At 47.6% G+C, this 25,314-nt stretch overlaps 1 protein-coding gene across 2 annotated transcripts in view; it reads left to right on the top strand.

Annotated features, from left to right (window-relative positions):
- The window catches only part of mpp7a (MAGUK p55 scaffold protein 7a), a 218,194-nt gene that overhangs the window by 158,313 nt on the left and 34,567 nt on the right, over positions 1–25,314 (top strand). For both annotated transcript variants that reach the window (XM_083660406.1, XM_083660407.1), the window contains 2 exons: positions 6,620–6,816; positions 7,648–7,712. In XM_083660406.1, the coding sequence (XP_083516532.1) occupies positions 6,620–6,816; positions 7,648–7,712 (262 nt within the window). The remainder of the gene's footprint in view (positions 1–6,619; positions 6,817–7,647; positions 7,713–25,314) is intronic.

The raw sequence follows: 25,314 nt of genomic DNA, 5'->3' as shown, positions 1-25,314 counted from the left end.
GTTGATTGGGTTAAGGTAGATCCTGTCCTGGCTTAGTCGTTATGTTGATTGGGTTAAGGTAGGTCTTGTCTGGCTTAGTCGTTATGTTGATTGGGTTAAGGTAGGTCCTGTCCTGGCTTAGTTGTTATGTTGATTGGGTTAAGGTAGATCCTGTCCTGGCTTAGTCGTTATGTTGATTGGGTTAAGGTAGGTCTTGTCTGGCTTAGTCGTTATGTTGATTGGGTTAAGGTAGGTCCTGTCCTGGCTTAGTCGTTATGTTGATTGGGTTAAGGTAGAGCCTGTCCTGGCTTAGTCGTTATGTTGATTGGGTTAAGGTAGGTCCTGTCCTGGCTTAGTCGTTATGTTGATTGGGTTAAGGTAGATCCTGTCCTGGCTTAGTTGTTATGTTGATTGGGTTAAGGTAGATCCTGTCCTGGCTTAGTTGTTATGTTGATTGGGTTAAGGTAGGTCCTGTCCTGGCTTAGTCGTTATGTTGATTGGGTTAAGGTAGATCCTGTCCTGGCTTAGTTGTTATGTTGATTGGGTTAAGGTAGATCCTGTCCTGGCTTAGTTGTTATGTTGATTGGGTTAAGGTAGGTCCTGTCCTGGCTTAGTCGTTATGTTGATTGGGTTAAGGTAGATCCTGTCCTGGCTTAGTCGTTATGTTGATTGGGTTAAGGTAGATCCTGTCCTGGCTTAGTCGTTATGTTGATTGGGTTAAGGTAGATCCTGTCCTGGCTTAGTCGTTATGTTGATTGGGTTAAGGTAGATCCTGTCCTGGCTTAGTCGTTATGTTGATTGGGTTAAGGTAGGTCCTGTCTGGCTTAGTCGTTATGTTGATTGGGTTAAGGTAGGTCCTGTCCTGGCTTAGTCGTTATGTTGATTGGGTTAAGGTAGGTCCTGTCCTGGCTTAGTCGTTATGTTGATTGGGTTAAGGTAGGTCCTGTCCTGGCTTAGTCGTTATGTTGATTGGGTTAAGGTAGGTCTTGTCTGACTTAGTCGTTATGTTGATTGGGTTAAGGTAGATCCTGTCCTGGCTTAGTCGTTATGTTGATTGGGTTAAGGTAGGTCTTGTCTGGCTTAGTCGTTATGTTGATTGGGTTAAGGTAGATCCTGTCCTGGCTTAGTCGTTATGTTGATTGGGTTAAGGTAGGTCTTGTCTGGCTTAGTCGTTATGTTGATTGGGTTAAGGTAGGTCCTGTCCTGGCTTAGTCGTTATGTTGATTGGGTTAAGGTAGGTCCTGTCCTGGCTTAGTCGTTATGTTGATTGGGTTAAGGTAGGTCCTGTCCTGGCTTAGTCGTTATGTTGATTGGGTTAAGGTAGGTCCTGTCCTGGCTTAGTCGTTATGTTGATTGGGTTAAGGTAGGTCCTGTCCTGGCTTAGTCGTTATGTTGATTGGGTTAAGGTAGGTCCTGTCCTGGCTTAGTCGTTATGTTGATTGGGTTATGGTAGGTCCTGTCCTGGCTTAGTCGTTATGTTGATTGGGTTAAGGTAGGTCTTGTCTGGCTTAGTTGTTATGTTGATTGGGTTAAGGTAGATCCTGTCCTGGCTTAGTCGTTATGTTGATTGGGTTAAGGTAGGTCTTGTCTGGCTTAGTCGTTATGTTGATTGGGTTAAGGTAGATCCTATCCTGGCTTAGTCGTTATGTTGATTGGGTTAAGGTAGGTCTTGTCTGGCTTAGTCGTTATGTTGATTGGGTTAAGGTAGGTCCTGTCCTGGCTTAGTCGTTATGTTGATTGGGTTAAGGTAGGTCCTGTCCTGGCTTAGTTATTATGTTGATTGGGTTAAGGTAGGTCCTGTCCTGGCTTAGTCGTTATGTTGATTGGGTTAAGGTAGATCCTGTCCTGGCTTAGTTGTTATGTTGATTGGGTTAAGGTAGGTCCTGTTCTGGCTTAGTCGTTATGTTGATTGGGTTAAGGTAGGTCCTGTCCTGGCTTAGTCGTTATGTTGATTGGGTTAAGGTAGGTCCTGTCCTGGCTTAGTCGTTATGTTGATTGGGTTAAGGTAGGTCCTGTCTTGGCTTAGTCGTTATGTTGATTGGGTTAAGGTAGGTCCTGTCCTGGCTTAGTCGTTATGTTGATTGGGTTAAGGTAGGTCCTGTCCTGGCTTAGTCGTTATGTTGATTGGGTTAAGGTAGGTCTTGTCTGGCTTAGTCGTTATGTTGATTGGGTTAAGGTAGATCCTGTCCTGGCTTAGTCGTTATGTTGATTGGGTTAAGGTAGGTCTTGTCTGGCTTAGTCGTTATGTTGATTGGGTTAAGGTAGATCCAGTCCTGGCTTAGTCGTTATGTTGATTGGGTTAAGGTAGGTCTTGTCTGGCTTAGTCGTTATGTTGATTGGGTTAAGGTAGATCCTGTCCTGGCTTAGTTGTTATGTTGATTGGGTTAAGGTAGGTCCTGTCCTGGCTTAGTTATTATGTTGATTGGGTTAAGGTAGGTCCTGTTCTGGCTTAGTCGTTATGTTGATTGGGTTAAGGTAGGTCCTGTCCTGGCTTAGTCGTTATGTTGATTGGGTTAAGGTAGGTCCTGTCCTGGCTTAGTCGTTATGTTGATTGGGTTAAGGTAGGTCCTGTCCTGGCTTAGTCGTTATGTTGATTGGGTTAAGGTAGGTCTTGTCTGGCTTAGTCGTTATGTTGATTGGGTTAAGGTAGGTCCTGTCCTGGCTTAGTTATTATGTTGATTGGGTTAAGGTAGGTCCTGTCCTGGCTTAGTCGTTATGTTGATTGGGTTAAGGTAGATCCTGTCCTGGCTTAATTGTTATGTTGATTGGGTTAAGGTAGATCCTGTCCTGGCTTAGTTGTTATGTTGATTGGGTTAAGGTAGGTCCTGTTCTGGCTTAGTCGTTATGTTGATTGGGTTAAGGTAGGTCCTGTCCTGGCTTAGTCGTTATGTTGATTGGGTTAAGGTAGGTCCTGTCCTGGCTTAGTCGTTATGTTGATTGGGTTAAGGTAGGTCCTGTCCTGGCTTAGTCGTTATGTTGATTGGGTTAAGGTAGGTCTTGTCTGGCTTAGTCGTTATGTTGATTGGGTTAAGGTAGGTCTTGTCTGGCTTAGTCGTTATGTTGATTGGGTTAAGGTAGGTCCTGTCCTGGCTTAGTCGTTATGTTGATTGGGTTAAGGTAGGTCCTGTCCTGGCTTAGTTATTATGTTGATTGGGTTAAGGTAGGTCCTGTCCTGGCTTAGTCGTTATGTTGATTGGGTTAAGGTAGATCCTGTCCTGGCTTAGTTGTTATGTTGATTGGGTTAAGGTAGATCCTGTCCTGGCTTAGTTGTTATGTTGATTGGGTTAAGGTAGGTCCTGTTCTGGCTTAGTCGTTATGTTGATTGGGTTAAGGTAGGTCCTGTCCTGGCTTAGTCGTTATGTTGATTGGGTTAAGGTAGGTCCTGTCCTGGCTTAGTCGTTATGTTGATTGGGTTAAGGTAGGTCCTGTCCTGGCTTAGTCGTTATGTTGATTGGGTTAAGGTAGGTCTTGTCTGGCTTAGTCGTTATGTTGATTGGGTTAAGGTAGATCCTGTCCTGGCTTAGTCGTTATGTTGATTGGGTTAAGGTAGGTCCTGTCCTGGCTTAGTCGTTATGTTGATTGGGTTAAGGTAGGTCCTGTCCTGGCTTAGTCGTTATGTTGATTGGGTTAAGGTAGGTCCTGTCCTGGCTTAGTCGTTATGTTGATTGGGTTAAGGTAGGTCTTGTCTGGCTTAGTCGTTATGTTGATTGGGTTAAGGTAGGTCCTGTCCTGGCTTAGTCGTTATGTTGATTGGGTTAAGGTAGGTCCTGTCCTGGCTTAGTCGTTATGTTGATTGGGTTAAGGTAGGTCCTGTCCTGGCTTAGTTATTATGTTGATTGGGTTAAGGTAGGTCCTGTCCTGGCTTAGTCGTTATGTTGATTGGGTTAAGGTAGGTCCTGTCCTGGCTTAGTCGTTATGTTGATTGGGTTAAGGTAGGTCTTGTCTGGCTTAGTCGTTATGTTGATTGGGTTAAGGTAGGTCCTGTCCTGGCTTAGTCGTTATGTTGATTGGGTTAAGGTAGGTCTTGTCTGGCTTAGTCGTTATGTTGATTGGGTTAAGGTAGATCCAGTCCTGGCTTAGTCGTTATGTTGATTGGGTTAAGGTAGGTCTTGTCTGGCTTAGTCGTTATGTTGATTGGGTTAAGGTAGGTCCTGTCCTGGCTTAGTCGTTATGTTGATTGGGTTAAGGTAGGTCCTGTCCTGGCTTAGTCGTTATGTTGATTGGGTTAAGGTAGGTCTTGTCTGGCTTAGTCGTTATGTTGATTGGGTTAAGGTAGATCCTGTCCTGGCTTAGTCGTTATGTTGATTGGGTTAAGGTAGATCCTGTCCTGGCTTAGTCGTTATGTTGATTGGGTTAAGGTAGATCCTGTCCTGGCTTAGTCGTTATGTTGATTGGGTTAAGGTAGGTCCTGTCCTGGCTTAGTCGTTATGTTGATTGGGTTAAGGTAGATCCTGTCCTGGCTTAGTCGTTATGTTGATTGGGTTAAGGTAGGTCTTGTCTGGCTTAGTCGTTATGTTGATTGGGTTAAGGTAGATCCTGTCCTGGCTTAGTCGTTATGTTGATTGGGTTAAGGTAGATCCTGTCCTGGCTTAGTCGTTATGTTGATTGGGTTAAGGTAGGTCCTGTCCTGGCTTAGTCGTTATGTTGATTGGGTTAAGGTAGATCCTGTCCTGGCTTAGTCGTTATGTTGATTGGGTTAAGGTAGATCCTGTCCTGGCTTAGTCGTTATGTTGATTGGGTTAAGGTAGATCCTGTCCTGGCTTAGTCGTTATGTTGATTGGGTTAAGGTAGGTCCTGTCCTGGCTTAGTCGTTATGTTGATTGGGTTAAGGTAGGTCCTGTCCTGGCTTAGTCGTTATGTTGATTGGGTTAAGGTAGGTCCTGTCCTGGCTTAGTCGTTATGTTGATTGGGTTAAGGTAGGTCCTGTCCTGGCTTAGTCGTTATGTTGATTGGGTTAAGGTAGGTCCTGTCCTGGCTTAGTCGTTATGTTGATTGGGTTAAGGTAGATCCTGTCCTGGCTTAGTCGTTATGTTGATTGGGTTAAGGTAGATCCTGTCCTGGCTTAGTCGTTATGTTGATTGGCTTAAGGTAGGTCTTGTCCTGGCTTAGTCGTTATGTTGATTGGGTTAAGGTAGGGAGAAATGGGGAAAAGGATAGCTGTCAAATGCGAATGAGAAGGGAATACAGTAAGCAGGCCTCTTCATAGGACATGGCAACATTGTGTGTACAGTAGCTGTGCAACATGCGGCCGGTCTAACTCTGAACTTGGCTGTCATAGCATCATGCTCACCCACTGGGGTGTTGATGTGCCATTTCTCATGCGCTCATCTATCAATGGCAGAGAGAGGCTGGATCCACTCCTCGCTCTTAAGCAGCAGGGTCAAAGCATAAGCCGCTGTACCATTATTCACCACACGGCCCACCCTGCAAGCATGACTGTACGTATGGGCGTACGGGACGGGGTGGGCCAGTTACATCCTCTGTCATCGTTTAATGGTTTTAGTGTGTCTGTCCCTTTAAGAAATCCCATCTTAAGAATTGTCTGCGAGCGCCAAAACCTCAGCCGCTGCTTCTGCATGCTTACATCCGGTAGCGTTGATACATGGAAGAGCAGCTAACTAGCTACACGTGTAAAACCAACTGGAAAAACATGGATAAGTAAGAGATGTGAAAACAATCCAGGAGAAGAAAAACTGGATCTTTCAGTATGTAGATGTATGAGTGTATCCTGCGGCTGGGGGTTTAACAGCCAAAGCGCCTGTTCTGACCCAAACGAAACGTCCCCGTCTGACATCTAATTTCACTACATGGCACAAAGCGCTCCTTAAATCAGTTAGACAACGAAAAACGTAATACTGTATCTCGCTCCCATGTCAATGACTCCCTCCTTCGGCTGTCTCCATCTCTCTCTCTCTATCTCACACACACACACACACACAGACACACACACACACACACACACACACACACTTACTTTCCCTCCCTCTCTCTGCGCTTTCCACATGTACCGAGGTGTCTTAGGAGTGATAACTCATCATGACAGCGCTTTATTTGGACAGAGGACACTGCGAGGTGCTGTAGGTTTGCAGTCGCCGCCCGCGACGGGAAAAGATGTCAAAGATTTTTCCCCTCACAGGTCTGACCTCCTTTGTGTTGACGAGGTGTGTCTCTCCCCCGCTGCCAAAACAAATTAGACCATCACGGTTTCAAAAGAAAAAAGGAACCCTTCCTTTTTTTTCTCATTGGTTTGTTCCTCGGTACGGAAAAGAGCACTGATGTTAATTTGCGTTTGCGAACCGGAGAAAGTCACAGGGCGGAACAGAGCGCGGGACTTCCAGCTGGAGCCTGGAGTTGTTAAGTCTCGCCATGCTTGGGAAAGGCTGACAGGGCTTAAGTCCATCACAAGTGTTGATTGAACGACATGGACAGACCAACTTGGCCAGCGGGGCGTGGGGTTCCAGTTCTGATTGCAGTGACCTTTCCAGACCAATCACGCTAAGCACCGGTGTTCATGGCGACGACATCCCTAGACTTCACCTTCACATCCAACAGAGGGAGAGGTCATTTGCAATGAACCGTCCCCCCCCCCCCCCCCCCCCCCACCCTGTCCTCACACCGTGTCTTCCTCGTCTTCCCCCAGGTGTTCGTGAAGGCCCTCTTTGACTACGACCCCAAGGAGGACAAAGCCATCCCGTGTAAGGAGGCCGGACTGGCCTTCAAGAGGGGCTCCATCCTTCAGATCATGAGCCAGGATGACGCCACCTGGTGGCAGGCCAAACATGAGGGTGACGCCAACCCCCGCGCCGGCCTCATCCCCTCCAAGCAGTTCCAGGAGCGGTAAGACACCAGGATGGACACACACACACACACGCACACACACACACACACACACACACACACACGCTGTTGGTAATTCATATTCCCCAACTAGAACAAGCCTTGTCCTGTTTACCATCTACCATTGCCTCTTAACAAGGCCGACCCCACTGGCTTCTCTGCTGTCACACTCAAAGGAGTTTCACCCTCTCTCTCTCTCTCTCTCTCTCTCTCTCTCTTTCTCTCTCTCTCTCTCTCCCTCTCTCTCTTTCTCTCTCTCTCTCTCTCTCCCTCTCTCTCTCTGCACAACCCCGGCACCCCCACTCCACACACCCCCTTCTTTTTTCTTGCCTCGCCCCAGCCAAAATAGTCTGGATTTCCGCACAATGTCTGGCCCAAAATGAGTAATGACAGAAAATGATAGCGCTGGTACCGATCCACTTTGGACGAGGAGCGGATGGAAAATGGCACATCAGTGGTGCGCTCGGACGGCCCGCGCTGATGTGCAACACAGAGAGCTCAGCTCAGGAGGGCCGGGGCAGTTTCTTGGCACCGGACAGAGGGAGAGGGAGGGAGAGAGTGAAAGAAGCAAAGAGCACTCATTTGACAAAGCCTTCAAGTTCATCCGTGCAGTTTTGTCAACAGCATGCGTTGACAAAACTGCAGATCCCCTCTCCTTTCACCGCTCTCCACTGAAAGAGTGGAGCTGGTGGATATTGAAGAACAGATTCTCTCTAGCATAGCGGAGAGTGTTTATTATTCCCTGTGCGGTCGTGAAAGCTGATGGTTTTATTGTGCCTCTCTCTCTCTCTCTCTCTCTCTCTCTTTCTATCCACTCCTCTCCTCCTCCAGGAGATTCGCACTGCGGCGGCCTGCTGCGACGCTCCAGGTCCAGAGGGCCTCCAGCCGACGAGCATGTAAGCATATTATTATCCGGTGTGAGGGTGGCCTCACAAATCAGCAGCACTCTGCCTCCAATAGCACTGCGACAGGTGGGTGGCAGCAGCACTCTGCCTCCAATAGCACTACGACAGGTGGGTGGCAGCAGCACTCTGCCTCCAATAGCACTAATACAGGTGGGTGGCAGCAGCACTCTGCCTCCAATAGCACTGCGACAGGTGGGTGGCAGCAGCACTCTGCCTCCAATAGCACTGCGACAGGTGGGTGGGCTGAGGAGAGGAAGGGACAGTGAGCAGCACTCTGCCTCCAATAGCACTGCGACAGGTGGGTGGCAGCAGCACTCTGCGTCCAATAGCACTGCGACAGGTGGGTGGGCTGAGGAGAGGAAGGGACAGTGACTGAAGTAAGAAAGAGTGGAAGTCGGGGATGCGAGTCAGGAGAGTTGAGAGTTTCTCTAACACGCGCCCCACCTGACTGACTCCTGTCTGCGCTGCTACACGCCTGTCATCAGAGGAAGTGTTGTGTCTGGCTTCACCTTCCATTTTACTTTCACCGTCTGCTCCATGTTTCACTCTTTCTCAGCCTCTCTCTCTTGCCAGACTTGTTCCTCGTTCCTCCCTCTCTCTCTCTGTGTTGATGTGGTTTTAAGGGGGTCTGCCCTCTGGATAACCTCTCCCACCCTTACACCATCCAGCCGACCTACCTTGCCTCCCCACATCGCAGCAACGCCTAATGATGGATTAACGATCTGATAGCAGGCCCAGGGACGTGATATTGGCTCGCTATCATAAAATGACTACATGTACCCCTGCTCTGCTGAGCACATTAGCGTGTTTCACTGTGTGAACCTGTGCACTGCACCCCTGCCAATCTAGTCTCAGCAGAACAGAACAGCAGGAGAACATAGCAGACATCTCCTGTAACAAGCCTGGCTGTGGTGTAGGAGATCAGGAAAGGGAGGTATCGTAACTCTCTCCTCAACAGCAGCCAGCGACCGCTCCATCGAGAAGCTTGACTCGCTAGCAACATGCACATATACGACTTCTCAACAGCGAAGACGTGTATCCGTGCCCTATGTCCCCCCGCATCGCCATTCCACTTTGTCCTCGGCTACAATATTATTCTAACATTACATGAATCCTGTCAACAAGGCTTTCCCTCCCTCCCTCCCTAATTTTCTCTCTCTCTCTCTCTCTCTCTCCCTCTCTCTCTCTCTCTCTCTCTCTCTCGCTCTCTCTCTCTCTCCGTGACCTGTCAATCTATCTCTCTCTCTCTCTGTGACCTGTCAATCACTGTGGCTGACACACATCCAACCACATATCCAGGCCTAATGCGAGCCGACAGGTTCTCTTCTGTAGTGTATAGCTGCTTCCCCTCCCTGCTCTCTGGAGGTGCCAGACATATGCAGAGCCTTCAGCCCAATCCACTACACACGTGTTTGGGTTAGGCCTGGTCCGGTCACACGGTGCACCGTCTTGGAGCAAAACCCAGTTCCTATTGGCCTATTTTTCACTGTAGTTTGCCACTTTCGGACGGAAATGTCCATTTGACTACCCTTTCATCCCTCAACATGGCGGTCAGCCCTTTAATGTAATACGAGTCTCTGAATATGTAGCTCTGAAATAAGCAGCAACGCTGAGCTGACCACCCCTAAACATAGCGTTAGGCTCTTTTACCTCAGATTCAGCCCTCGGGTGAATTATGGATGTTGTCATTTCCTGGTTATGTTCAACCGCATACTGGCATACATGGTGCAGGATGGCCCAAAATAGCCTGCTCAAAAGTTTGAGGGAGACACTGCTGCACACTGTTCCCTCACTATTTCACTTTAATGGCCCAGTTCCTCTGGTGAGTTATGGGACCCCCCCCCCCCCCCCGGGCCCCCACCTACTCTGCTCTGAGGGCAGGTGTAACATGTTGCAGAGTCCACAGTGTCCCCTGCTAGAGGAACATAAGTCTCCTTTTGAGCTCCAGCAATACTTTCTCCCTCATGTCATGTGCAGTACATAGTGTAAATATGAGGTGTGTGCACGCACTCGCTCTCGCTCGCCTGTGTGAGCAGCAGCAGCAGCAGCAGCAGCAGCAGCAGCAGCAGCAGGAGCAGCAGCAGCAGCAGCAGCAGCAGCAGAAGGAGGAGGAGGAAGTCCCTTGACACGGCCCTCTCAGGACTTGATGAATAACCAGGGAGTGATAACAGTCCACTCTGTGTTCGTGCAGGGACACATACACACAGCATACACACAGCATACACACAACATACACACATTACACACACACTTAAAGTCCAGTTCCCAGCGTACAAAAGAAAAAGTTTGGATCCAGATTGTATGTAAGCGATGAGTAGAGGGAATAAAAGTGAAGGGCAGTACAAGAACCCAAAAAGAAGAGATCCAGAGGGAAATAAGAAGGATTTGGGGGACAGGAAGAAGTGAATAAGCAAATGTGACCCTGTGGAGCGGCAGTGGCTGGGTCAAGACAGACGGAGGGAGAGAGCTCGGGTCCTGCTTGGCTTGGCCCCGGGGCCATAAACTATAACCTAATGGACGGATACCCATGGAGACCCCTGCTTTTACGAAGGGGGCTGAGGCGGTGATAGAAGAGGAGGGTCCCTCTCTCTCGCGCGCGCTTTCCAGCCCGGGAGCTCCGTCGGCTGGAACAATATTGGTCTTGGCGAGGGGTTGCGGTGAGCATTGCTTAACCATGTCCATTTACGCCTAACATTTACGAGATATAAATAATCACTTTCCTCACTGTTGCACGTTTCTAGATGCATTCCTCGCTTATGAAACTGATGTTTAAAGCGCCATCATCGAAGTTGCCTTGCCTTGCCAGTGACTTGATAATCGGTCGCAGCGCGTCAGATCGGCTATTTTATGTCTGTACTTATCAAACTGTCCTATCTTACCCCCCTCCAATCCCTCTCATCCACGTCTGGCCCACCTCCAGCTGCCCCATCTGCTCCCTCTGAACATCCTGACAGCTCTCTGGGCTTTCTTACAGCACGTCTGGCCCTCCGTCTGACATGCAAACCTCTCCACTGTCTGATTGTTTGGTTTGGTTTGCGGCCCACCAAACACGTGGACACACTTACCGCTCACCTTGGGGTCCTTCGGCGTCTCTCTCCGTAGGTTACCGTGCGATCCCTCTTTCCTTGTTCGGTCTTTAACTTTCCAGTTAAAGAGCGAGCCGCTCCGAAACGGCGCCCGAGATTGGTCTTAAGTGGCCCTGAACCCGGACCTGCGTCCAATTTATCCGTCCATTTCATTTTTCAACTTAAACGCTCACAGACACAGAAGGAATAGATTTGCAAGCGCAATGGGTTTGGTAGAAAAGTTCCATTTTAGTTTGAAAGGTTAGGGCCAGATAACCCCGCAGAGACCACCCTTAAACTTTTATAGATCAAGTTGTTATTTTTTCCACTCACGTTAATGCTCTTTGCATATTAGTATCGCAGGAGTGCTGAGTGGAGCCCTAACCCAAATGTTGGTATTTAAAACTCCAGCATCTCTCATACACATACTGTACATTTTGCAATATAAAATCCCTATTTCATGAAAACCGACAGCCTTTTAATGCGGAGCAGCTCTTTCTTTCACTGCCATTCATTTCCTCGTCCAGACTTTGAATAATCAGCTCTACATTTGAAGACCAAAAGATGCATGACAAAGTTCCCATTCTATGATTCTATATCATCTGGAAAATTCCAGCCGTCTCATCTGGGCTGCGAGGGTGACATCAGCTCATAACTCAGTCCCCTCCACAGGGTGTTGACTAGGGGTCGTCATCCCACCTCCCCTCCGAGATAGCCGGGAGATTTGTGTGCAGCGCCGGCGTGCCGCTGGATGACTGGCCGAGTGAGCCAGGCGTAATCCACAAAGCTCCCAAGTGAAGAGACGCAGAGACGTCTGCACTTTCTCTGTCCCCTCGAGTCGGTAAATCAGGAGAAGCAGAAATACTGTCATAGTATTGATGACAGGGATGATAACAAGGACGCGCTTTGATGAAAACCTACTGTATATGTTGGCCTGCTGCGGTAGCATCATCCAGCATTTGCCCAGAACCTAATCACTTCTGTCCCGGACCACAAAATATGTCGTATCCACTATTGTTCTTTCTCTTCTCCACAGCCTTCTATGTCCCCATCTGCTCTTTTGATCCTACACACACACATACGTCCCTTTATCTTTCTCTCTTGGCTTTTCCTGGCTCAGAATGGGCCTTTAGGGGGGTGACTGCGCACCACAGTAAGCATGATCAGTCCGCACATAAAGGCTGAACATATGGAGCAATGTGTTTTTAAAGCACCCCAACTTTCAGACTGAAGTCATTTCAACGTAAAAACAAAAAAACATGGGACTTTAACTTTGAAATGATCTAAAATGATTTAAAATAAAGTTTGATTTTGAGTTAATATGCAGTCAGGGTCGTCCTGAACTCAAATATATCAGTTATTGTCAGGATCCCCCCCCCCCCCTCAATCCAAAATCAAAGAATAAAATAATGTCCCTCACTAAAACCTCTTTGGGTGGGGGGGGGGGGGGGGGGGGGAACTAAAACCTCTTTGGGGGGTGCCAGAAATTCCTCTATGCAGGAGAAAACCCTAACCTCAGCTCACCCCTTCTGTCATTCTCTGTGGTCAATCTTCCCTATAGCGGGCGACACATGATATAGCCCTAAATGTATATCACCCTCTCTATGGGGGGGGGGGTAGTTGACCATAAGGCATCCAGTAACAGCCTGGTTGGCTGACTGGTCGACTGCACACTGAGAAGCACTGTGAAGCTGTGTAGCCACAATCTGGGCGGCTTGGCTCCTCCGCTCACTAAATGATAGGCTCGGCTGCCACCAGCGCTGCAGGCCCGGCCATCCACATGCGCCGACAACAGCATCACTTCAGCTCCTTCCAGCCAGCCGCGCTCAAAATGTTCGCTCAGCCGGGTGAAACGGACGAGGTTTCGCTGCTCCCACCGTTTCAGCCTTCTCAGACATGCAGAGATGTGCGTTCTGCAGCGTTATCGCACGCCGTTTCATTAGACCGTTCTGCAGCGTTATCGCACGCCGTTTCATTAGACCGTTCTGCAGCGTTATCGCACGCCGTTTCATTAGACCGTTCTACAGCGTTATCGCACGCCGTTTCATTAGACCGGGAATGTTGACGTGGAGCGAGGTTTGAGGCCATTAGGCAACGTGAAGTGTTCCTGTGCACAGATAGGTGCCAGATGAAAGCCTTCCACAGCGTCATGAGCGCAGCGCTTTGAAGGGTTTGAGATATCTCCATCACACACATTTTCATTCTCTCATGTCGTCCTCGTTTCCTCTTTCAAGTCAACCCCCTCGTCTTCCCTCCTCTGTCGCTCGCCCCCTGCCCTTGTGTCTTGAGTGTTTCGCAAGCTGGTTTTACTTAAAACGTCACATGACGACAGGAGGAGGCAGCATCAGAAGGAACATTACTGTGAACACACGGCAACATGCGAAACAAGATGTCAGATAAAGGCAAGGCCATTCACATTTGGCTCCATACTTGAAAAAGAAAAAGTACCACGCTCAGGCCTGGAAGCTTCTAGCAAGAAACCACCTCACAGCAAAGGCGTTCTTTAGCAGTGATCGTTCCTGACTGCTGTTGTGGCTAACCATTACCGCCGGCCATGATGCAACATCTCCCCGAGCTGAGGTGCGCTCTGGGAAATGAGCGTGGTGCTGTAAGGCGAGCCCCGTGCTCTGCAAGATGGCGTTATGTATGTTTTTATTTAACCCTGTTTTGCAGAAACAGGAACACATGAAGGGGAGGAAGCATCTTTAAGTGCCTCCAAATGTTCACTACATCTCTGTCTGTGTCACACACGCGCGCACACACACACACACACACGCACACACACACACACACACACACACACACACACACACACACACACACACACACACACACCTACCTTTCTCAGTTACCACGCTGATGCGGTCACCTGATGGATCATTTAAAAAGCTACTTAACATTCTCCATACTCCATACATAACTTAAAGTGAACAGCACCACAGTACATCCATACTCCATACATAACTTAAAGTGAACAGCACCACAGTACACCCATACTCCATACATAAGTTAAAGTGAACAGCACCACAGTACACCCATACTCCATACATAACTTACACATACAGCACCACAGTACATCCATACTCCATACATAACTTAAAGTGAACAGCACCACAGTACATCCATACTCCATACATAACTTAAAGTGAACAGCACCACAGTACATCCATACTCCATACATAACTTAAAGTGAACAGCACCACAGTACACCCATACTCCATACATAACTTAAAGTGAACAGCACCACAGTACATCCATACTCCATACATAAGTTAAAGTGAACAGCACCACAGTACACCCATACTCCATACATAACTTACACATACAGCACCACAGTACATCCATACTCCATACATAACTTAAAGTGAACAGCACCACAGTACATCCATACTCCATACATAACTTAAAGTGAACAGCACCACAGTACACCCATACTCCATACATAAGTTAAAGTGAACAGCACCACAGTACAACACAAACCCATTTAAGAATGCTGGATCTGAATGGTCACTTGATTGGTTTCAACTTAGGCAAACCCAGAACAATGTTTCAATATGAAGTAGCCTATTGGAGGCCATTGGATCTAATGTGTTTCTCTCTATGAAGCGACTATGGATGCACCACAGGCATGGTCCACAGACAGTGTGTCACTAGGTAACAATGCATATAAAGGTTCCCTCTATCCAAATAGAAACCGTAGAAACACTCATCTAGTCATTTTAATACTAAGTGATAATACTGTAGTAGTAAACCTATTCACCTTATGTTCAGACCTTACAGTGGGCCAAATTCTTCCGGGTCCTTTTAACACTTCCGGCGGTCACTGCGCAAAATAAGATAGTTGTTTTTGGAGCGGACAGTGAAGGGGTAAAATAAAGAACGTAGCCTACTACTTTGAGCCGGTACACAGCAAGCAAGCGAGTGTCCACTGTTAGCCAGGTCAGTGAACGTTATCGTCGACAATGACGAGCACTTTCTTGTAAAACATACCTGGACTCCAACAAAGAAAGCTTCAGATAGTTTTCTCTCCTCCGAGGCAGCGCGAGCCACTAACGTCAATAAGACCCGCAGACTTTAACGTAATTCCCTGGAATGTGAGACTTAACGAGCCAGTTACATGGCGTTGCATTCTTAGACATTGCCGTTTGCTTTTATTTGGTATGTTACATACAATTGGCTAAATTATTAGTTAATTCAGAGTTAGATGATATTGGAGCAGCGCAGCCATTTTTTATTTTATTTTATTATTATTTTTAGCCGGAAGTTTTGATACGGCCACACAACCGGGTCAAATGGGCGTGGGTACATAAGGTGAATACGATACAAGCAGTAATTGATGTAATTATAATGGTAGTGGAGCTGAGCATTTTTCACAAAAATTACAAAAAGAAATTCCACATTTCATTTTTGTAAGAGAAATGGCTCACCTCAGTAACAAGATATGTATACAGTGTTGATACTATAAAATATAGTATTCTACCTTCTTGCACAGACACAGTTAACTAGATTGTAGATCAATTTAGAATGACATACTATACAGTCAAGATTTTAACTCTTCTGTTTGTCATTTGTTTGTCTTTTGTTCTTTTGATGATGAAGATGATGTGGCAATTGAGATTGGTAGGTGACCTTCTCTTTTTCTCTACTCTTAACTTAACTTTTAATCTGGCATTTTCTCTAACTTTGATTCATTTCCATTCCTTGCTTCTGATGTGCACTCACAGCTGAGGAGATCGAAGGTACTACACTTGTCTGACTTCTCCCGTTGGATAGAACCGTACTGATACGTCATTGGCTGATAGCGCTGCAATGCGCAAGCAGTAAAGCCATCTCTGATTGGTTCCCCTTAGACATTTGTTGTGTATCATAGACGGTCAGCGACAGAGGAGCACTCCTCTACCTCATCTCACCCTCTGCTCCCTGTCCTTCCTGTTTTCCTTTGGCCCGTCTTCTCACGTCAAACCAAATGCTTGTTAAAGGGGAACATCAGGCGTCACTGTTGATTTCTCCACTTGGAGAAACCACAGATGCAAGTTATTGGCTCTATTGCACTGTCCAAAGCCTCATCTTTCATCAGCTAACTTCACTCACTTTCATTAGAGCGGACATTATTTAACTCAGCCTGGGATGGATAATCATCCCTTCACACGCACACAGAAGCCTCCAGTAACCTCAGGCCTGCCGAACTCATCCATAATACTTTATCATGGGCTTCCTACATATCCATAAGCAGTGACCAGGGATGTGGTGGAGGGTAACCCCCCTATATTTAGTTTGTCCCCTCCCACATCTTTTTCATCTAAATTCATATTATACATCATACATTAGCAAACTGATATAAGTTGCATGTAGATATGGTATTTTAAGAGGAAATAAAATAAATTAATGGTTTTCTTATAGTTAATCTTTATAGTAGTTATAATAATTTTTATAGTAGTGTTATAGTAGTTTGCTATGTTGGTGGTTGTTTGCCTTATGATGATCACTGACTGGAGGTCATACTTGACTCAACTTGGTCTTATTACCACTACATCACTGGCTCTGACTCAACACAAAGTCGTATTACCACTACATCACTGGCTCTGACTCAGCACAAAGTCTTATTACCACTACATCACTGGCTCTGACTCAGCACAAAGTCTTATTACCACTACATCACTGGCTCTGACTCAGCACAAAGTCTTATTACCACTACATCACTGGCTCTGACTCAGCACAAAGTCTTATTACCACTACATCACTGGCTCTGACTCAGCACAAAGTCTTATTACCACTACATCACTGGCTCTGACTCAGCACAAAGTCTTATTACCACTACATCACTGGCTCTGACTCAGGACAAAGTCTTATTACCACTACATCACTGGCTCTGACTCAGCACAAAGTCTTATTACCACTACATCACTGGCTCTGACTCAGCACAAAGTCTTATTACCACTACATCACTGGCTCTGACTCAGGACAAAGTCTTATTACCACTACATCACTGGCTCTGACTCAACACAAAGTCTTATTACCACTACATCACTGGCTCTGACTCAGCACAAAGTCTTATTACCACTACATCACTGGCTCTGACTCAGCACAAAGTCTTATTACCACTACATCACTGGCTCTGACTCAGCACAAAGTCTTATTACCACTACATCACTGGCTCTGACTCAACACAAAGTCTTATTACCACTACATCACTGGCTCTGACTCAGGACAAAGTCTTATTACCACTACATCACTGGCTCTGGCTCAGCACAAAGTCTTATTACCACTACATCACTGGCTCTGACTCAGCACAAAGTCTTATTACCACTACATCACTGGCTCTGACTCAGCACAAAGTCTTATTACCACTACATCACTGGCTCTGACTCAGCACAAAGTCTTATTACCACTACATCACTGGCTCTGACTCAGCACAAAGTCTTATTACCACTACATCACTGGCTCTGACTCAGGACAAAGTCTTATTACCACTACATCACTGGCTCTGACTCAACACAAAGTCTTATTACCACTACATCACTGGCTCTGACTCAACACAAAGTCTTATTACCACTACATCACTGGCTCTGACTCAGGACAAAGTCTTATTACCACTACATCACTGGCTCTGACTCAGGACAAAGTCTTATTACCACTACATCACTGGCTCTGACTCAGGACAAAGTCTTATTACCACTACATCACTGGCTCTGACTCAGAACAAAGTCTTATTACCACTACATCACTGGCTCTGACTCAGCACAAAGTCTTATTACCACTACATCACTGGCTCTGACTCAGCACAAAGTCTTATTACCACTACATCACTGGCTCTGACTCAGCACAAAGTCTTATTACCACTACATCACTGGCTCTGACTCAGCACAAAGTCTTATTACCACTACATCACTGGCTCTGACTCAGCACAAAGTCTTATTACCACTACATCACTGGCTCTGACTCAGCACAAAGTCTTATTACCACTACATCACTGGCTCTGACTCAACACAAAGTCTTATTACCACTACATCACTGGCTCTGACTCAGGACAAAGTCTTATTACCACTACATCACTGGCTCTGACTCAGAACAAAGTCTTATTACCACTACATCACTGGCTCTGACTCAGCACAAAGTCTTATTACCACTACATCACTGGCTCTGACTCAACACAAAGTCTTATTACCACTACATCACTGGCTCTGACTCAACACAAAGTCTTATTACCACTACATCACTGGCTCTGACTCAGCACAAAGTCTTATTACCACTACATCACTGGCTCTGACTCAACACAAAGTCTTATTACCACTACATCACTGGCTCTGACTCAGGACAAAGTCTTATTACCACTACATCACTGGCTCTGACTCAGCACAAAGTCTTATTACCACTACATCACTGGCTCTGACTCAGCACAAAGTCTTATTACCACTACATCACTGGCTCTGACTCAGCACAAAGTCTTATTACCACTACATCACTGGCTCTGACTCAACACAAAGTCTTATTACCACTACATCACTGGCTCTGACTCAGCACAAAGTCTTATTACCACTACATCACTGGCTCTGACTCAGCACAAAGTCTTATTACCACTACATCACTGGCTCTGACTCAGCACAAAGTCTTATTACCACTACATCACTGGCTCTGACTCAGCACAAAGTCTTATTACCACTACATCACTGGCTCTGACTCAACACAAAGTCTTATTACCACTACATCACTGGCTCTGACTCAACACAAAGTCTTATTACCACTACATCACTGGCTCTGACTCAGGACAAAGTCGCAAAGCAATCAATTTGATACATGATTAACACGACGGGAAAAAATCTATTAACACAATAAAAAAGGTTGTATTGACGTCTGTTTTCTGTACCTGTATGTTTGTCCATGTGTGTTTCGTTTGAGGGATAGGTTGCTTTCTGACTGTGCTCTTTAACTATACCTTGCCTCTCTCCTGGCTTCTGCTCTCTCTCTCTCTCTCTCTTCTCATCACCAGAGGACGCTGACTATAGTAGTGGATTCCATCTAGGTGAGAGATGCTGTCTTCTTCCCTTCCGTTTGTCCTCCACTCTCCTGCTGTGGTTGTGTCCTCCATCCGTTACCAGTGAAGGAGATGCTTGAGATTGTGCTACAGTAGATTTAACATGTGTCCTCTCTGTTACCCCATCCTTGATCCCGCAGCCTTCCCTACATAGACGGGCCTTTTGTAGTCCGTGCCATGTTACACAGAGAAATGATTCAATTTGAAAAATAGTTACACGATTCTTCATAATACGCTTGGCATATTTTTGTAAAGCCCACAGTGTTTATGGTACCATTGATTGGTCTTGGACGTCCCATGTGAAAACACAAGGAGTGGTTCTGTAGCGGTACGCGAGCTTACAGTGAGCTATTTCTGTTCCCTTCGCTGACAGCATGAGTGCACTGGCAGAACATGTCATGGATTTGCAGAATGTAGTAGTTATCCTGTTCTGCCTCTCTGCTGTGGGTCTGAAGACATCTCAGAATGTCTCTGTGTGGATTTGGGTTAAAAAGATGGCTTGTCTTCCACGCTTTGTTCTGGAGGTCCGGCCGAGGCCCGGCCACGTTGATGTGGTCCCGGTCGGACTTAATGGCAATTACCAGTGCTGGTTCTGGTTCTGCAGCCCTTTCCAGAGAGCTGCTTCCAATTCCCTGTGTCCCATCGTGTTTTTATTACTACTGTCATTTTCCCGACAAATCACAAGGTACCGTCCCCTCTGGAGGACCACAGGCCGGCATGGCTGGCTCATATACAGAACCCTGTCTGTCTGTCTGTCTGTCTCTCTCTCCCTCTCTGCTGGCTCATACACAGAACCCTGCCTGTCTGTCTGTCTCTCTCTCCCTCTCTCTCTGCTGGCTCATACACAGAACCCTGCCTGTCTGTCTGTCTGTCTGTCTCTCTCTCCCACTCTCTCTCTCTCTCTGTCTTCTGATGTCAAGGCCAGGGGGTGTACTGGCCTCAGAACTTTCTGTGCACACTACACTGTTTTTTTTACACTCCACATTTCACAGGAGGTGTGAGTTTCTAAATGCTGACGTTGAGCCGTGTCTGCCAAGCTCAATCAGGGTCACTCCATGAGGGTGAATTTGGCCCAAACCAATCCATTTTTCCACTCCTCTCCGTCGCCCTCGGGCTTGCCCTCGCCGTCACCCTGCCTTCTCCGTGAGGTCAACGACCTCAGCCCGGGACCCAAACACCATCCAGCGCTCGAGCGGGTTAGCGGCGCTTCTCGTCTCCAGCAGTCCAGAACGAGGTTTGAGTTGAAACGAGAGAGCCTCGGGAGGAGGAGAAGACGAAAAAAAACTGTGAGTTATAATAACATCTTCTCTACGAGAGTAGTTGCTGCATGGCTTTTCAGCCTGTTGGATGTGGTTGTATGATTTAGAGTTGGCCCGTCCCTAATAGTTTGAAATCCTAGAACGTACAGATGCTTTTTCAATGCTACTGAGGTTGCATAGGGAAATGAAGGAGGCGGTGGGAGGGGGTAGGTTGTCTTTTTAGTTTTTTTGTTTAGTTTGTTTTCTCTCCATCCTTCTCTCAATGATGCAACGTCTGTGACGTCCGTTGCCAAGAATGATCCCGGAGTGCTACTCGGGGGCGAGCAGATGCCTGCGCTCCGAGATACTGCTTGATTTTACGGCCAGGATAGTAGAAAATGCAGCCCAGTGTCCCGAGATGCCTTCCCTACAGGCCTTTCCCGACAGCAGTACTCTGAGACTTCCATTTTGGTCCAGAGAGAGATCATGAAATAGCACAGGGCCCATTTCTTCTCCGGTAGAAACACTAAGAGACATGTTTTCCCTGTGATCCATCAACACATCGTAGCTCGAATCCCAGCGAGAGATATTCTAGACCTGGGCTGTGATAGGGACGCATTTTTTTTTTTGCTATCATAGTCCCAAATATCCTGGAAGCACGAAGCCCCGCACCGAACATCAGGAGAGAAAGACGGATACACGGACGGAGGGCAAGCAAGGAACTCCAAATCAGTTAAAGCTGAAGGAAGGGGGCTGGGAAAGCTATCAACCCCGCACAATCCAATTACGGCCGAGTTATGGAAAAATGGAGACGTGTTATAAACTGAAATAAAAAACGCTCCATTTCCAAAACGAGTTGATTTCATCTGTCTGCAGGTTCACTAGTTGTGGACGTGCGGGAGCCAAAACACAGGGCATAAGTTCTGGATTACTGACTTTTTCCCCCCATCTGAGTCCAAACACCGATGAACCTTTACTGTATAAGATTGAAGCGATACACACGTTAATGGATTCCCTACATTTGGATCAGAGCAGGTACTATATGCACTAGCTTGACAGGTGTCCTTTTATCGCTCTCAGCCAGCAGCCATTCCAGTGGTTTCGCGAGTAGAGGAGCCTTGGAATTTGGCCGGCAGCGGCGCTGTTGTAGACGAGAGCATCTTCTCCGTCTGAACATCAGATTGATGAGACAAACAGCAAAGCAGGCATTTAGGCCCGTACTCTTGGCACGTCTCTACCGGCTGCAAGGCCTCCAGTAGAAGTGCTTGTGAGTGTGTTTTGTGTGTGTGTGTTTTTTTCTTTTTCACCAAGGCATTAGGTATTAGGCATCAGGCAGCGTTTTGAGACGAGACATTCCTCAGCTCAAAGAGCTGTGGGATAAGACGGAGGGGAAAAACAAATAGCGCTCGACACAAATGGACCTCTTGCAGCCAAAGGTCTAGAGCGCTATTCCACCGTATAAGCCTGTAACACTTGGGTCGGGTACCACTTTCCAAATGCTCCGAGCGGGGGCCACGGAAACTACTCCCAGAATGTGTTCTCCCCAGATAACACTAATGAGTTCACCACCGTGGCCCCGCTACACACGTACATATCTCAAACGTCACGGCCATTTCTTTTGCTTTCATTTTTCCTGTCTTTCCTCGTACACTTTCTCGTCGCCGTCTCCTCTCTCAAATCCCAACAAACTTGAGTTCTCGTAAAGAGCGGTTTTGAAGTGGAGCAGTGAAGGATTTCAGCTACATTGGCAGAAGCGCTCTGCTTTGTTAACATCCCTGTGGCCCGCACGTCGGGCCAGGTATGTGCACGCTGCCGCGATTTTGCCCGGAAGCTGTCGGTTTGTTACGGGGGTTTGATGCTTGATACAGGGGATCTCCTAAGGCCAATTTACTATCCAAAATCCTTTTCACAGATGCCTGTAAGCAGCTATATATATGGAGGGACTCAGGAGATGGGAGCATTTGAAGGACACACGCCTGTCTGTCTGTTCGGATATGTCCACTTCCTTCTTTTCACTTGCTGTAGTCCCACCATCTCTCCTCTCCGCTCCTCTTCTCTTCCACCCTGCCAATGCTACAGGCTGAGTCCTTGAACCTTCCCGGAGGTTGAAAAGGGGATTCAGGAAAAAAGGGTTTTCCGGAGGAGTTTTACAGTACATTATGTTGGCCCACAGTGAGACGGCTCAACTTCTGTCTTTATAATGATGCCAAATCTCACAGAATCCAGCCACATTTGGCCTTGGTTGTCTAGCACAGTGGTTCTCAAAGTGAGGTCCTTGAGGGGGCTCCAGAAGGTCCCCAGCAAAGAAGGGGATACTTTCTTTTCACTATAATACCATCCATAAGTAACACAATGACAGAATGTATAAGTGTTTTGGTCATGGGTTTCATACACTTTCTGTAATAAAACATCTAAAAGGGGGGGGGCATGGTGGCACAGTGGTATCTCTGTCACAGCTAGAAGGTCCTGGGTTCGATTCCCACCTGGGACGCTGTGAGCGCTGAAGGAGTGCGTGCCCGTCCGCATGTCCTCGAGTGCCCACCGCCCGGGTGGGGTCGTCAAAAAGGGCCTCTCTGTGTGGAGTTTGCATGTTCTCCCCATGCCCCCTGGGGGTTTCCTTCATATAGGAACCCTTCACCAAAACATGCAATATCCTGGTCGCTGAAGTGGTGCCTCCTCTGGTCGTTCGGGGCGCCTGTTCGGAGGGAGGGGAACTCGTTGGAATAGCGTGATCCTCCAACGTGCCATGTCCTACCGGTGAAGCTTCCCCTGTCAGGTGAAAAGAAGCGGCTGGCTACTGGCTATGTCTCGGAGGAAGCATGGAGCCAGTTTCGGCTCTCCCCAGATCGGCAGAAGGTGGAGCAGCAACCAGGATAAATAAATGTAATTAGCACTAATGGGGGATAAAAATGGGGGGGGGGATATTTAATACAAAAAATACATCCAAAAGCTAAAAACTTATCAGATGGGGGACCCTGGGACAAAATCGTATCAAATGGGGATCCGTGGTCTAATTTCTGTCAGTTTAGAGGTCCTTGACGTGAAAAGGTTTGATAACCACTGGTCTAGCGTGCTTTCCTGCATTGTGCGCTCACGATGGATGGATACAACACACAAAGAGGTGATTGATTGAGACATATTGATGTCAGCACATATGTTTATTTGAATTGGAGAGTGAAGTGGTGAAACGTCAAGTGAAGTTGTCTAATCCCTCGGGCGTTGTGTTTTGGTTGTGAGCCGCAACGCCTCCTCTCCTATATTCACTGTTGTGGTAATAACGGCTGACAGTGTGGAAAGCGGCCTCCTCCTCCCCGGCCTCCTGCCTCATGTGCCTTCCTCATCTCTTCCAACCAAGCCAGTAATGGGCACGCATAATGAGGCCGGGAGAGCCGGTAATGCTTCCCACATTGGGTGCCCGCGAACGGGGCTAAGTGTTGCAGCGCTAAACCGCAGCGCGCGGCACCGAGCCGAGAGCAGTAATGCTCACTTAATCCCCGGCTGCCAGGGCCGCTTAAGTCCAGAGATGTCGTCTCCATTAGTCCAGCGAGGAGGAGAGGGAGAGGCAGGATGGCACTGGAGCTGTCAGCGCACTCTCCTGCAGTTAGGGCGCAGGGCCTCAGACGGCGGGCCCTCGCTGCACCGGGGGCCCCGCAACAGGTGGTTTCGCTATGAGCCTTTTCCTCTCCGCTTTACCGCAGGCCTCCTCTCTCGCTCTCTCCCTCTGGGCGAGATGAAGTTTGATTGGAGGGAAAATGGCAGTCATTTTTTATTCTGCTCTCTCCGTTGTCATCTCGCTGATCGCCTACGCGTGGCGTCTGGAAGCCTTGACCCCTGTATTGTTCTCAGGCTTCTCCGCTTTCAGACGCCCATTGGCAGTTGCGTGCCTCGAGTCAATTTCTTTTCTCCGTCTAGAGGCATCTGTTATATTTTATGAACATTCGTCTTTTTTTGTTACAGTTGCAGCATCATTTACTTTGCAGCAGTGGCAGTAGTGCTTCGCAGGATGTTGGTGTCCGAGTGGGCAGTTTGTATTCACAGTTTGCAGAGGCCTCCGGGTGCTTTCTTTGCACACATGCTGAATTTCCTACGTGGCTGTAAGATATTATCACACTGGAAAATGGGCTTGGAGGAGCGCTGGCGACTTCCAAGCAATTGTGTGTGTGTGTGTGTGTGTGTGTGTGTGTGTGTGTGTGTGTGTGTGTGTGTGTATTCACATCTTGTGTTTATACTATGTTAATATGCTCATCTCTTTTTTCCTCCTCTCTTTTTTTCGTGTTTCTGTTTTACTGAAAGGACTTTTAATTGAAGTGTGTGTGTGTGTGTGTGTGTGTGTGTGTGTGTGTGTGTGTGTGTGTGTGTGTGTGTGTGTGTGTGTGTGTGTGTGTGTGTGTGTGTGTGTGTGTGTGTGAGAGAGAGGGAGAAAGGGAGGAAGTGGGAGTGTGTGCGTGTGGATGCACAAGTTTTCAGTTGCAATTCTGGCAATTACTCAGTCACGGCCTGGTGCACACCATTAGGAGGTGTGTGTGTGTGTGTGTGTGTGTGTGGGACTTCAGCAAGGAAACTTTAACTCCATGCCCCAAGATACACAGCGCTCTGCAGCAAAGCCCTGCAGGATTGTGCCTGTGCTCAGCTCTCAGGGAAACTCTCACATGAGATTTGACTTGTCACACCACTAGTCTAGCAGAGGTATTAGGCTCCTGGTGCCCGCACATATTATACCTTCCTTTTCCACTCGTAAGCCTTCAGCTTGTGTCAGGCTAGACTGTGCAAACATGCTGCCGTTCCAACACAGCTGAGGCTTTCGGCTTTCATGACAAACAGGCAGGCTTCCCTCCTTCACACAGGACCTAAATCATTCCTTAATTCTGGATCGAATTAATTTCCATCCCCCCCCCCCCCCCCGGCCCGGTCTAATTCTGTCTCCATCAGTAATGGAGATGAGATGATAGGGGGTGGGGGGTGTTCGGTGAGGGAGGGGGGTGCTGCTCACTGCAGCATCAGCCTTTGATTTATGGACCCTCAAGGCAGTGCTGGTGGGGAGAGTAGGACGAGAGCTCTCCCTGTTATTTGGATGGAGCTGTCTAGATGGGTCGAAGCGACTGTGAAGGGCCCCAGATTACCGAGGGCCCCCGGCAACTGAGGGACAGCGGTTTGCATCGACTGACTGTGGTTGAGACCCCGTAATGAAATGCCGCGCGCACCTGCCTAAACCCAAATATTCCCTTCAGAGCACCAGCGCCTCACCCAACAAGACCGCC

Source organism: Poromitra crassiceps (genome assembly GCF_964638095.1).
Source record: "Poromitra crassiceps genome assembly, chromosome: 2".
Classification (NCBI taxonomy): Eukaryota; Metazoa; Chordata; class Actinopteri; order Beryciformes; family Melamphaidae; genus Poromitra; species Poromitra crassiceps.
This window is presented reverse-complemented; position numbering and strand designations above follow the sequence as displayed.